Raw genomic sequence first — 12,941 nt, 5'->3', positions numbered from 1 at the left:
GTTTTTGTTTTTTTTTTTTAATAAGAAATGGAAGGTATCCACGAATGCTAGTGGTTCCAGCCTCACCTACAGGATAAAGTATGGTAGTGGTGATAGGCAGTTTATAACAACTCAGAGGCTGGCAACTCTAAGCTCTAGCCTTTCCGCTGTAGCGCCGTCTGGGGGTGCTGTACCCACCACCAGTTTCTTAGTCAGGTGAGACTTGCCTGTTTGTGAAGGATTTAAGCTTTCTGAGGGGAGAGATAAGTCTGGGGAGCCCCCAAGGGGAAGGAACTATTGAGAATCTTAGGGATCGTCCCTGCTCTCGCCTGCATCACTTTTCCCCTAAGGGTAGGTGTGGTGACTTAGGGGATGACACCTTGACATTTGCTCCACTCGCCCTTGCTCCTCTCTCTTGACATCGACTTGAGTCTTCGACCCTCTCCGTGGTACCTACCACCAGCGTTGGTTTCCCCGCATATCTGTGTTTTGTCAGCAGCAGCTTTCAACCCCTGGGTCTGTAATCAGACCTAGGAGCTGTCAGCCACAGCACCCGAGGTACCTCCAGGATGAAGCTGAGCCCCTTGAGGTTCATGTCTTTGAACCTAGTTTCCATACTTCATAGGATCTGGAGCTGAAGCTCCGTGAGTTACTCTGACTTCAAAGAAAAAAAAAGAGAGAGAAAGAGAGAGAGAGCCCCAAGGTTTTTAGAAATTACTAAATTTCATACCTTATGTTCAGCTGGGACAAGCTGGTCCCTGTCTCTCTTAAGCTCAGGCCTCCAGTCGCAGGACATGTCACTATGCATTGCAGACAAAAAAAGTTTCGTAGAGCCAGGACGGATTCCTTGCACTTCATTACAATCAGACCCTTTGAGCCTTCATTCCGGCTGTGGGTTATTTGATCAGTGAATGAATGAGGACCGTCTCCTCCTTTCTCATTATGTTAGTCCTGGCCGTCCTGAAGCTTGCTAAGTAGGCCAGGCTGGCCTCGAACTCACAGAGATCCCTTGCCCCTCTGTCTCCCAGATGCTAGAATTAAAGGCACATGCTGCCATATGTGGGTAGCTAATATTTTTAATAATTAGGAGGTTTTCTCATTAAGATGATCTCTAGCGTAATCCCTGAAGTGACATCCTAAGATTAACAAGCTATGTATGCATCTTATTCATAATGGTTCCCATGAGTTAGGAGGCCCAGAGAGAGGAAGACTATGTATGTTCTTAGATGTCAATATGAGCAGGAGTGTCCCCTACTTCCTGGCCCTAGTCACTCAACTTGGCCATTTGGTTTTCTGTAAGGGTTCCTCAAATGCTGTATTTCCTACAACTGCTGCACAGCCAAAACAAACAAAGACAGACAGACAAACACCTAGAGAGGAGCCCCTCTCTCTTCCCCATGTTGCACTTTGGGTTAGTCCTAAGGCTATCCTGGCTTCTCCTTTCAGGAGACGAACACTTGGGGTTTGTCCTCCCCCAAGCCTCACACAGCAAATACTGCCCCGAATACTGCTGTATTATCCCCGTCTCTGTCCCACGTACCTGAGCATTTCTGCTATTCCTTCTCACATACTGCAGAGCAGTCAGCCTGTCCATTCAGGCGTGGGGGCTTCATGGTTATTTTCTTATTTGCTGCGAGAGACAGAATGTTCCCCCTACCTTATCCCAAAGGCATCAGGTTTTTAAATATGCTCTGTCATTCCATGCTCTGGGTTTGAATGAGACCTATGTCTGCCAGACACCATCCCATGTGATCCACAGGGAGGAATGGGGTAGGGGCTAGTGACCACCCTGTAGTCCCTGACAAGTGAGAATGTGTCAAAGTGTACCTGGGATACTTTTTCCGGATGAGATATAAAATTGAGGAGTCTTATCTTCCTCCTGTCCCCAGCTACCAACCCAAGGGCTCATCTGGCCCATGTAATCCCCAGGGACGTTGCCAGACGAATGAATCTTAGCTCAACTTCCCATCTCCTTGAGGGTTTGAAACTTTGAAGCCACCTGGAGTCAAACAGAAATGCCAGGAAACAACTGGTGGGAAATGCTCCCCGGGGCCCTGAGTGCTGGGCTGGGGGCTGCGAGCTCTCCTGTCCCGAAGGGCCCTTTGATTGCAGATGGCTTCCGTGGCACGTTTTATATTTCCTTTCTTGTAGCCTTTGCTTCTGCGGGTTATTCACGAGAACCATGTGAGCTTTTGTTCTGCAGAGTCTCTTGGCTGAAATGTTGCCTGGATGTGTTTGAAGTCCTTCCCGTTTTCCCATAACTTGTCTTGGGATCAGCTGTGGGCTAAGGATGTTTCTTGGCAGTCATCCCTGCTCCTCAGCCCAGCCCTGAAGGAGGCCGTGGCCCCTTTGCTGCTCCAGTGAATGCCACCCTGGGTACCATGGGGGGGGGTCAGTTTTGGTGGAAAGCTTTGCAAGCTAGGCCAGGAACAGAGTGACAACACATAAGGGTTCTTGGATTAGAGGCTTCTATACATGTGGGTTGGCAGTGTTGGGACTGAGCCCTGGGAGATCCTAAGTCTCGCTTGAAAGTGGGTTTTGCTTCCAGGCAATGAGGCCAAGTCCTAGAAATGACTCTAGCACACAACATTTGTACATTCTGCTGTGTGAAGCTGGAAGGAGCTGGTGGTCTAGGTGGGCCCACAGATCACGCCGAGAAGGCCTCTTAGAGGCCTGATGCTGGTTTCTATTGAGGTCTCAGGCTCAGGCTTATTTGTTGTCCTCCTCTGCTCTTCTCAGTCTAGAGTTCGTAATCCTATGTTGCCATGTTGTTTTCCAGGAGCTGCTCAATGGAGACCCTAAGGAGGGGCCTTTCTGGGACGACAAGGGTTCCCTAGAAGGTAAGTCTAGCTCTTTACCCCGAGCCTAGGACTCACACCACAAAACCCTCAACACTGGCATACAACTGAGATCAGTTGCTTCCTAGTCGCAAGAGAAGCTAGTTCTTTAGTAAGCAGAGACCTGTTACCTGAGATTCCTTACCAAGCAGGCAGCTCGGATATGTCCACAGGAGAAGCAAAATATTGAGCCACAGGGTCCCTGTACAGTGGTTTGTGTATGTAGTTCTGGGACTGAGTGGGGAGGTTGGGTTGCATGGACTGGTGCTCTTGAATTTTGAGCTAATGTCATGGCCACTTGCTGCACCAGTTGTGGAGTGGTGGAGTGGTCCTAAATCTGTGACTTGAACCCTGCTTGAGTCACTATCATATGTGTGTATCTTTGGTGGAGTTAGCCCCACACAGAGAAGTGATGAGTTCTTACCGGCTTCTAGTTAGTAGGTGCACTAGCCTATAGATCCCCCTTCAGACATCTGCTGAAGCCCAGAGGGACTCCTAGCACTGCCTACTGCAACTCAGGTACTGGGCATCCTCTCAGCTCATACCTGGACAGACACCTGACCAACAACCTGGGCCCCTGTCAAGACACAGCTTGAGACCCTGAGAATATGTGAGCCCCAGAAACAGGGCTTCTTATCCATTCACACTGGAAGTCAGGGGAGACAAGACTGCTTGGCCAACAGCTAGCCCACATGTGGCCTTGCCAGTGGGTTTTGGATGAAGGCATTAGAAAATGAGGAGAAAACCTGGGGATACAGGGACTCACTCTCCTGGAGGACTCAGGAGTGGTGACTACTCTGTTTTGATCTTGAAGGTCCTTCTCCCACCTCATCTGTACAATGTCAGCCTAGAGGAGACAGATTGCTCACTGAAAGTCACTACAGACTGCAAAGTACAGCCAGGGTATACATAGTTGAACTAACCCAAGTGAGGCCTCTCTCTTCTCACTACTTTCCTATTCTACAGGAGCAGGCTCTAGCTCAGAGCTCATGTAGAACAGAATAGAGCAAGATAGTCACGCTACCCACATGGGACAGGCCCTTGTCTCACCTCCTCTTGCCCTTTCAGTTGTGCTGCCCCCTGAGAAGTCTGAGGGCCATGAGGGCCAGGGCCAGCTCTTCAGCACAGATGATGGGGAGAAGGCAGCAAGCCGTGAGGGTCCACTGAGACTTAGCAAGAAGCACTTGAACATTGACGTAAGTCCTCTCCTGTGTACATCTGCGTAAGTGTCTCCCTGGGCCCCAGCATGATTAGTGGTGGCCCTAAATGGGAACCATGGTCATCCCAGCTCTGTGGTTTCCTTAGCCTCTCTGAGGCCTTACCACAGGACTAAAATGTGATGCTCTGGGGGTTTGCCTGGTATTGCTGTGACCTTGACGTTGCTAGGCAGATGTAATAGGTATCTAGCACTACTGGTCAGGGAACGACAGAGGGGAGCAGCAGGAACACACAGTCCTAATTCCTCCAACTCGAAGTGACCCTGAGTATTTGCATGAGCAGAGACAGATGCCACAGGGGGGAAACTGAGTCATGAAGCATGGAATCGGCTCCTCACTAGGGGGCGGGGGTGGGCAAGAAGCAGGGTTGAGGGATGCAAGCCAACTTCTCCTGAGCTACCTCTTCCTGGCTGACAACCAGGAAGAGCCTCAGTTGGGGCACTCGGGTCTCAGGCGCCAGTTGATTCTTCCTTGCCTCCTACCCCTGCATGCTGCCTACAGGCACTGCAGTGTGACGTCTCAGTGGAAGAAGACAACCGCCAAGAATGGACATTCACATTGTATGACTTTGACAACAGTGGGAAAGTCACCAGAGAGGTAATACGCCCACCTCTGTCAGTCCACCCATAGGATGAGGAGTCGGGGGTAAGACCTCTTGAGATCTGGAACCAATCTGGTTCAGTAGACAGATGGATAGATAATGTCTGAATCCTTAGATAGAGAGACAGAGTGAGCCCTGACTGGGGAGAAAGAAGAGACTAGAACTTTCCTAAGACAGAAGGGGAGGCAGAGCCCATTTTAACATCCTGACCTAGCTAGTATCAGCGTCTCCTTACTCTGGCAGTCTGCACAAGTCTTATCACCAATTCCAGCACGGTCTTTTTCTATAGCTCTGACATCCCTAGGCCAGGCAGCCTGGGCCTGTGGAGTGTCCTTGCTCCATTGAACTGTGTCTAAAAGAGGCAGAGGAAGCATCTTCATTGGCCATGACAATGGTGCTGAAAAAAAGTGTATCTAGAGAGAAAGCTTATCTGCTTGCTCGTCTAATGTTCTAGAATATAAAAATCAAAGGTTAGGCTAACCCTGGCCTCAAGGACAGACAGCAGGGCTACCTTTAAGCCATGTACAACATCCTGGGTCTAATCTGGGTATAAGTCAGTGTCTGATGGGGAGTAAATGGACCCAAGGTGCCTGCTGTGGACAGGGGGTGAATACATGCTTGGTAAGGAAAGGAAAACTGTCCCTTGAAGTCTGTCATGTTGGCCCCAGGACATGTCCAGCCTGATGCACACCATCTACGAGGTTGTCGATGCCTCTGTCAATCACTCCTCCGGCAGCAGCAAGACCCTTCGAGTGAAGCTAACTGTCAGCCCTGAACCCTCCAGCAAGAAGGAATGTCCTCTCACTGGCCAAGGTGAGGGGTCTATGCCAGGAGCCTTCCTGTACAAACAATATCATCTCCATGAGCATCTCCCTAAACCAGGCCTGCAGGGACAGCACCACCCCTAAGACAGGCCTGCGGGGGCAGGCCACACCCTCAGCCACCTAACTTAATGCTTTTTACACTTGCCCTTCCCCACCGTTATCTCCCCACCACTGGCCCTGGGTATCAGTGTTGTTCAGGTTCCCTAACTACTTCCAGTCAAAAACTTCTTGCTTCCACAATGTCCCAAGCAGAACCTGGCACCTGGCAGAAGACGAAACTGTTTGCTTAATGAATGGATAGAACGAGCAAGGAAAGTAATTCATTAACAAAGGGCATGGTGGCATAGGCCTGGAATCTAAGCGCTAGGGAAGCAACAGGGTTAAAAGTTCAAGGCCAGCCTTAACTTGTTTTTTAACTGTTCATAATCAGCATGGAGCGTCTCCCCCCAGCACTTTATCCCATGCACTGATAAAATTTGGCCTTCGCCTCTGTTACATGTGCTCTGCAAATCCAGTCATTTTTCTTTGTATCTAACCATTAATTTATTTTAAACCATTAACTCCACACATACTGTGCTTCTAAGACAGCCTAAACTATCAAATCCCTGCACCCCTGTCCGTGTATAAGAGGCAATGTCTTGTATAATGATGTATGATGTGGAATAAACCCTCTGCCTTAACATGGGGGGTGGAGTTCAAGGACAGCACTGGTTATAGCATGCCTGTGATGAGTGTGGATGGATGTTCAGATTTGTAACATGAATAGGCAGAAGAAATGCATGCGTGGATAAGCAGGTGGGTCAGGGGTGAGTGAATAACTGAACTGCAAAGGATGAATGAAATGAATGAATGAATGAATGAATGGGATGCCTTTCTTTCAGACCGGGAGCCCACTCGTGGCAGAACAGAGATTGAGCTCACAGATGAGCCCCGAGTGGCTGACAGAAGGCTATCCGCCTACAGCAGGTGAGATGTGAGTTCAGTGGTTGGCTTCCTGCTAGCCTCCCCAGTGTCCTGTCAGGCGGGGTGCTGAGACAGGTAGACACTGTGTGCTATGAAGAGTGAGGGTACCTTGTGGGGCTGAGCACCATGTCTATCCAACAGAAGGGAGCAGGGGGCATTGTGGTCCCAGGTAGGTAAACAGAGAACACCCTAAATTTAGGGTCACTCAAGCCCTGTGAGACATGTGGTAGTATCCTGGGTGCTGATAGGCTGCCATCATGGGTTGTGGACCTTAATTCTCTGGACAACATACAACATTGTCCAACTGTGTCACTTCCGCCTTCTCTGGGTACTGGATACTAGTCAACGTCCCTCCTTAGACATCCTCGAACACCATCCACTTCTGCAAGCAGCCCTGTTATATGACTTAAAGTCTGGCCTTGAGCAAATTGTCAGGCCTATCCTCTGCTCCATACAGGAAGCCCAATGCTGATCCCCAGCCCTGCTCTGTGCGAGTGCCCTACTGTGTGGATGAGAACACAGAGCGCAGAAACCACTACCTAGACCTTGCTGGCATCGAGAACTACACATCTAAGTTTGGTCCTGGTAGGTACTGGAGGACTCCCACCCTGTATCTACCCTCTGGGTATAGATGTCTCCCTGAAGGTGCAAGTAGGCAAGGGGCTCTGGATGTTGGGTTCCAGGTGTCCCCACCCCACTTGGGTGCCCCATTATCCTCTGCCTAGATGTGAACTCACAGCTTACCCTTCTGTCATTGGCAAGGGGCCTGGAAAGCAAGGTGGTTCAACATCCAGGTGTATGTATGAGACATACTCTGGCTTAGGGAAGATATAAAACTACTAGATGTATGTTCATGAGCCTTCCAGCAGGGGGAGCTGGCAGTTAGGGCAGAATTACCAGCTTGAGGACAAGTGGACAGCCAGCATTGTAGACACGAGGTTCCTTTCTGGTTTTGTGCCTCTTGTAACCTTTAGAGACTCATGAACTACAGCCTGGCTGGCACTCTGAAAGCTGGAGGCCAAGTCCTCTACTATCCCCCCATCCACACTAGGCATCCCTGAGAGTCCATGCAGGCAATCTGTCCATTGTGATAATATCTCTGATCAGCTAGAAGTCCCTGGCTGAAGTTGACCCACACTTGGGAATGGCTGGCTCCATGTGCTTTGTACTAGAGCTTTGATCCTCTGACGCTGGGTGGAAGGAGGGGTGGCATCTGGAGAGGGACTCTAAAGGGTTTAGTGGGAAGTGTGACCTCAATTGGCCCCATGTACTAAGGCCACTGCATAGGGCTGACCTTAAGGGTTTAAGCATTTCATGAAGCTGCAACCAGACTATCCTGGAAGTGGGCTTGATCTCATCTCAGTGGAGTGCCCCCTAGAGTGACATAACTTTCTGTCACCCCCTCCTCATATCCTAGAAGGGTTCTGTCTATCCCAGTAGAGAATCTCCTTAATAGGACCCACAATAGGGACAAAAGGCCAGCTGACCCAAGCAGTAAAATCCCAGAGTGGCCAAACCCCTTTAAGGAGTGACATTCAGGCTCTTTAATGAGGTGTCTGACACCCAGATGGAGTATAAAATATGTGGGGGGCTGAGCTTTTACTTCTCCCTGCCCAGCTTGGGGCATGTGGCCATCTGAGACGTGACCCAGACAGAAAGCCAGCTCTATTGCAAACCCATAGTACAGTTATGACATATCTCAAGCCTTACTCTGGACCACCTTTGTCTTGTCCCTAGGGTCACCACCTGAGCAGGCCAGGCAAGAACATCATGGCAGGGCCACACACATTCCAAGCAGGTCCCGATCACAAGAGTCGGATGCCCACGCTATACACCACCGCAGGTCTCAAGTCCTGGCTGAGCATGTCATACCAGCTAATGAGCCTGCCACCCGGGCCCTGGCTGCACAGCCCCGGATCAAGGGGCAGGAGAAGCAGTTCCTCAGGTCTCCTAAGGGTCCAGGAAAACCTCTTGGGACACCAGGCAGTGGCAAGCCAGGGAAAGCTCTCAGCTATTGCCTGCAGGCCGTGCCATTGCCCCAGAGTGCTCAGGATGGCCACCACCTTCCTCAGCCCCCACCACAGCCTCCACCGCAGCCCTATGGTCACAAGCGGTACCGGCAGAAAGCCAGAGAAGGCCACTCACCACTTAAGGGGCATGGCCAGCCTACCATGGTGGAGCATGAAGTAGTACGGGACCTGCCTCCCATGCTGGGGCCTGAGGGCTATGTGATGCCTGTGGTCCAGAGGCATGAACACCACCATCACCATGAGCACCACCACCATCACCACCACCACCACTTCCACCCATCCTAGCACCCAAACAAGCACTCTGCCCAAATGCCCTTGGGAACAGAGCAGGGGCTGGCATGTGCCCAGTAGAGAATACAGCATCCCCTGGCTCAACACCAGCTGCAGATGTCAAGGGGGCACACCAGGGAGATGGCACCAGGCTTGGATATTCATGGACAAAGCTACCTTTCTCCATGCCATTTGGATACCAGTACATTTGATGCAGCTGATGGTTACCAGGGACACGTGCTCCTGTGTCATCCAGAAAGCCCATACATGAGGGCACAAAAGCATCTGTTCCTGCTTTTGCTGCAGTGTGACCATGGGATATTTGAAGGCATCCTTTGTATCCTCATGGTTCTTTGACCTTCGGGTACCTGAATAGAAAAGGCAATGCTTTTTGTGAAGTTTCTATGTTGTAAAGTCAGTGGACTGGCTTGGAAAGTGGTTCTTCTTCAGTGTACCATGTTAAACAAAGCAAAACAAAGAGGCCAGATTATCAGCAAATGTGGAGGGGGCACTGTTGAGCAGAGGGACAGAGTGACGTTCCGTGGGCAGCATGAGGCTTGGTGTCGAGCTTCCAGCATCCTAGGTAGATATGGATAAGACCCAGACGGGTTGGGATGAGAAGGATCAGGTACAATGCTGGAGGTCCTCATTCAGGCTGTGCATAGCCAAGTGATACTTAGATGTCCCTCCATAAAGGCTGCAAAGGTATGGGGTCCTCAAGAAGCCACAATTTTCATGGTTCCACCAGCAGGACAGAACAAGAGGAACTTTTTAACCTCTTGTGAGTTTATGAAAGTTGGGCATGATGCCTTCTTGGCATAATAAAGAATTGTGCATTCTGTAACAAGGCACACATACCCTTGTATTAAAACACTTTTCTGAGAGCGGTGGGTAGTGTACTGACACACCGTAGCTGCAGGTGAAGATGACAGGTACTTGTGGAGGGTGAATGCTGTAGAACCGTCCTGGCTTATACTGCTTGACGCACACAACTCCATAGCAATGCTTCTTAATAAGGGATTTCTAGACTAAGAAAAACCAGAACTCTAAACCCAGAGTTCAGCTCATGTTAACAAGAAACACCAAGCTCCAGATGGACTCCGTGGGCTCCAGCTTATGCAGACTGTTGAGAAGCGACACAACCTTATGTTTATCTCCTTTCCCCTCAACCCCGTGCCTATTCTAAGGAATTCCCGAAGACCTGAATGTGATGTCTCTGACCTGGGGACCATCAGTCCTCTGTAGGCTGTTCACTGTTAGCTAGACATGCTCCCCAAAACGAAAATGACTAGAGTGTGTCACCCTTTCCTTACAACATGACTAAAGTACCCACGTCATGGATGTAGAGATGGCATGTATGTGAGGTTCCACCACCCACACCACAGCAGAGGGATTGAATCAGCATGGCCACCCAGTTTCTCTCTCAGTATGCAGCACTCTTATATTGGGCTTGTGCTAAGAGGTCCTTTCAGGAGGCTGAAGAGATGGCTCAGCAGTTAAGAGGCTGCTCTTCCAGAGGTCCTGGGCTCAATTCCCAGCACCCCCACATGGCAGTTCACAACTGTCTGTAACTCCAATTCTAGGGCTTCCAACACCCTCACACAGACATACATGTAGATAAAACACCAATGAACATAAGCTTTTTTCAAAAAAAAAAAAAAAAAAGTCCTTTCAGGCCCTGAGAGATGTCCTACAGGATATCCCCAATGACACCTAGGGCCATGGTCCAGCTGCAGCAGCATGGGAAGTGGGGAGATTCAGCCAAGCCTGAGCCCTGGCTTCACGTTTTAAAAATGCAGGGCAGGTGGAAGCCCTGACAAGCTCATGGCAGGGGCCGAGCACCTGCCACTGTGTGAGTGTTAAGTGGAGGGGGGTACACCACCCCAGACAGCTGAGAGTTCTCCCTCCGTACCATGATAAGACCTAAAGAGATGGGAAAGCACTTGTGAAGTAAATGAGAAACACCCAGACCATTTAGTTGGGTGTGGCAGTGAGAGCTTGTGGGAGGCTACATCAAGAGCTACAATCCAAGACCAGACTGGACTATCTAGTGACACCGCCTCCCCTGTCCCCAAACTGCTCATGTTCTCCAGCACGTAGCCACTCTGGACGTGGTCACTAGTGTCTGAGAACAGTGGATCTACTGAGATGCAGGAACTTGGCTTGGGATAACTCCAGGACTACCTAGTAGTAAAACTGCAATGTTGAAAATGGAGACAGAGGTAAGAAAGATAGAGGTGGTGATGCTTAGTCCACCCTGTGCTGGGTGCCAGGATGGTGTCTCTGTGGCAGTTGGTAGTACCTGGCAACAGACGACAGTGGCTGTGGTGAGGAAAATAACCAACCTTGGCTGTGTATGTGGAGGTTGTGGCTACTGTGTATTCTTAGAACTCAACAACCCGATCTATGTACATTCCCAAATAAACTGTCGCAGGAGTGAAGTGTCGCCAAGATGACCCTTTCTTAGCAGGTACCCCATCACTTTCAGGGTGAATCTTTTGACTCCAGTTTCTATTTAATTTCTCAAGTATGATCTGGAATCCTGCTGCCCCGAGTTGGTCGTGTCCTTTTTTCACACATAGGAGGTCTCCTAGCAAATTCAGACAAGTGTAAGGTCCTTGTTCTTCTAAACCTTCAGGGTAACCCTGTCTCTTCAGGGCTCATAAACACGCAGACTGCTCCTGCCTGCTATCAAGGCCAGTTCTGAGAGCAGAAGGCAGTCTCTGCCATTCTCAGCTGGCTTTAGAACCAATAAGGAGTCTGTGTCTTTGACATCATCCATTGGACCATCCCCATGTGAACTAACACAGCCCAGGCCTTTGCTGGGCAGCTCAAGAGGACCTGCTGCCTGTCCCTTGTTCTACTCTAGGTGACAGAGCATACTCTTTGTACCTTCCGCCTGCAAGTCCACTCTGCTATTCCCTTGGGCCTGTTCACAGCTGCATGTTTTTGTGACCTTTGATGAAGTGGCCTGTGTGCTGATCCCCAGCCCTGGGGTTCCTCACTACAGTGATATCATCATGGATGTGATTTGTCAGTGAGCCAAGCCCCTCCTCAGGGGTATTCTGGGGTGCTGCCCTTCCTGTTCCTAGTGTCCTAAGCAGAAGGGATCAGTTACTGACAGACATCTGGAAACTGCAGCATGGTGTTTCCCCCAAAGGCAAACGATATTCACAAAGTCCCATCTGCAAGGTGTAACAGGCTACAAAGACTACACCGCCTGCCTAAGCTTCATACTTGCCATAGAACCTGTTGTTAGGACTCTGGATATATGCCTGAGCTGTTCTCTGTGTCTGTCTGTTCCCAATGACACCCCTATGCCTGAACTTGTAATCATTACCATGAATGCCAGGCCTATGTGCTCTAAGCCATGCATGCATGAGAACTCTGGTCCCCAGTAGGGCCAAAGGACAGCTACTCTCCCAGTTCATTCCCATAGCCAACACTGTGCCCACTATATTCAAGGCTCACCACAGACAGGGTGACTACATCACTCATCAGTCATTAGCATGTCAAGCTTCTACATCAGAACATCCTCCCAAAGGCAGCTCTGTGCTTCCTTGGCAGTCTTTCCTGAACTACCCCCCTTCCTTGAATTACAAACGGTTTTCTTGGATTTGCTTCTTTTGGGACCCAACCTGAGAGGACTCCCATACTATGGGGCAGCTTCTGAGTAAGTCTCCCAGGCTTGTGCGTGATGCCACGGGTCAAGAGCCCCGTTTCTATAACCAAACACTGCTCTGCTGCAGAATGCCTGGGTATGGAAGACACCATGATGAATGCCAGGGAGAAGGTTTGTGGGGATATGTCCTGGGCCATAGAGATAAACCTACTTAACAACTGCGGAGGTGCCAACACCAGTCCCATGGCTGCACAGTTCTGTATCCCAGTGACTCAACACCTCCTACCTGTCCCCCATTTTCTAGATTATAGCCTCACTTGCACTGTGGTGATTCTGGGGCTCCCATCCTTAGAAAATTCTGAGTTGATTCCCTACAATGGCAGTACTGAGTTGACAAATCTAAGTTGGCACGAGAGTTCCCCTTGTATTTTTGTAGAGCTTCTCCAATGCAGGAGGGTCACCCCTGACCCTGAGAGCCCTGGGTGGTCTAGCCTCTTGGGTGGTCAGTCTTGAAGTGGGCCTCTGAGCAGCTCTGGGAAGGAATAGGTAAGTACTGCTTCTGCCACCACTGAATTCTATGGAAATGAGGCACACGAAG

At 50.0% G+C, this 12,941-nt stretch overlaps 1 protein-coding gene across 2 annotated transcripts in view; it reads left to right on the top strand.

The window, feature by feature from the left end:
* Positions 1 to 11,162, top strand: part of Nkd2 (naked cuticle 2) — a 29,098-nt gene extending 17,936 nt beyond the window's left edge. For both annotated transcript variants that reach the window (NM_001347535.1, NM_028186.5), the window contains 7 exons: positions 2,759 to 2,819; positions 3,885 to 4,012; positions 4,535 to 4,630; positions 5,303 to 5,447; positions 6,340 to 6,424; positions 6,879 to 7,006; positions 8,159 to 11,162. In NM_001347535.1, coding sequence (NP_001334464.1) covers positions 2,759 to 2,819; positions 3,885 to 4,012; positions 4,535 to 4,630; positions 5,303 to 5,447; positions 6,340 to 6,424; positions 6,879 to 7,006; positions 8,159 to 8,736 — 1,221 coding nt within the window. In that variant the 3' untranslated portion in view covers positions 8,737 to 11,162. The remainder of the gene's footprint in view (positions 1 to 2,758; positions 2,820 to 3,884; positions 4,013 to 4,534; positions 4,631 to 5,302; positions 5,448 to 6,339; positions 6,425 to 6,878; positions 7,007 to 8,158) is intronic.
* The last annotated feature ends 1,779 nt before the right edge of the window (positions 11,163 to 12,941 follow it).

This window comes from Mus musculus, chromosome 13 (genome assembly GCF_000001635.26).
Source record: "Mus musculus strain C57BL/6J chromosome 13, GRCm38.p6 C57BL/6J".
NCBI classification, from domain to species: domain Eukaryota; kingdom Metazoa; phylum Chordata; class Mammalia; order Rodentia; family Muridae; genus Mus; species Mus musculus.
Note: the sequence above shows the minus strand (reverse complement) of the source record. Positions and strands in the feature narration are given on the sequence as shown.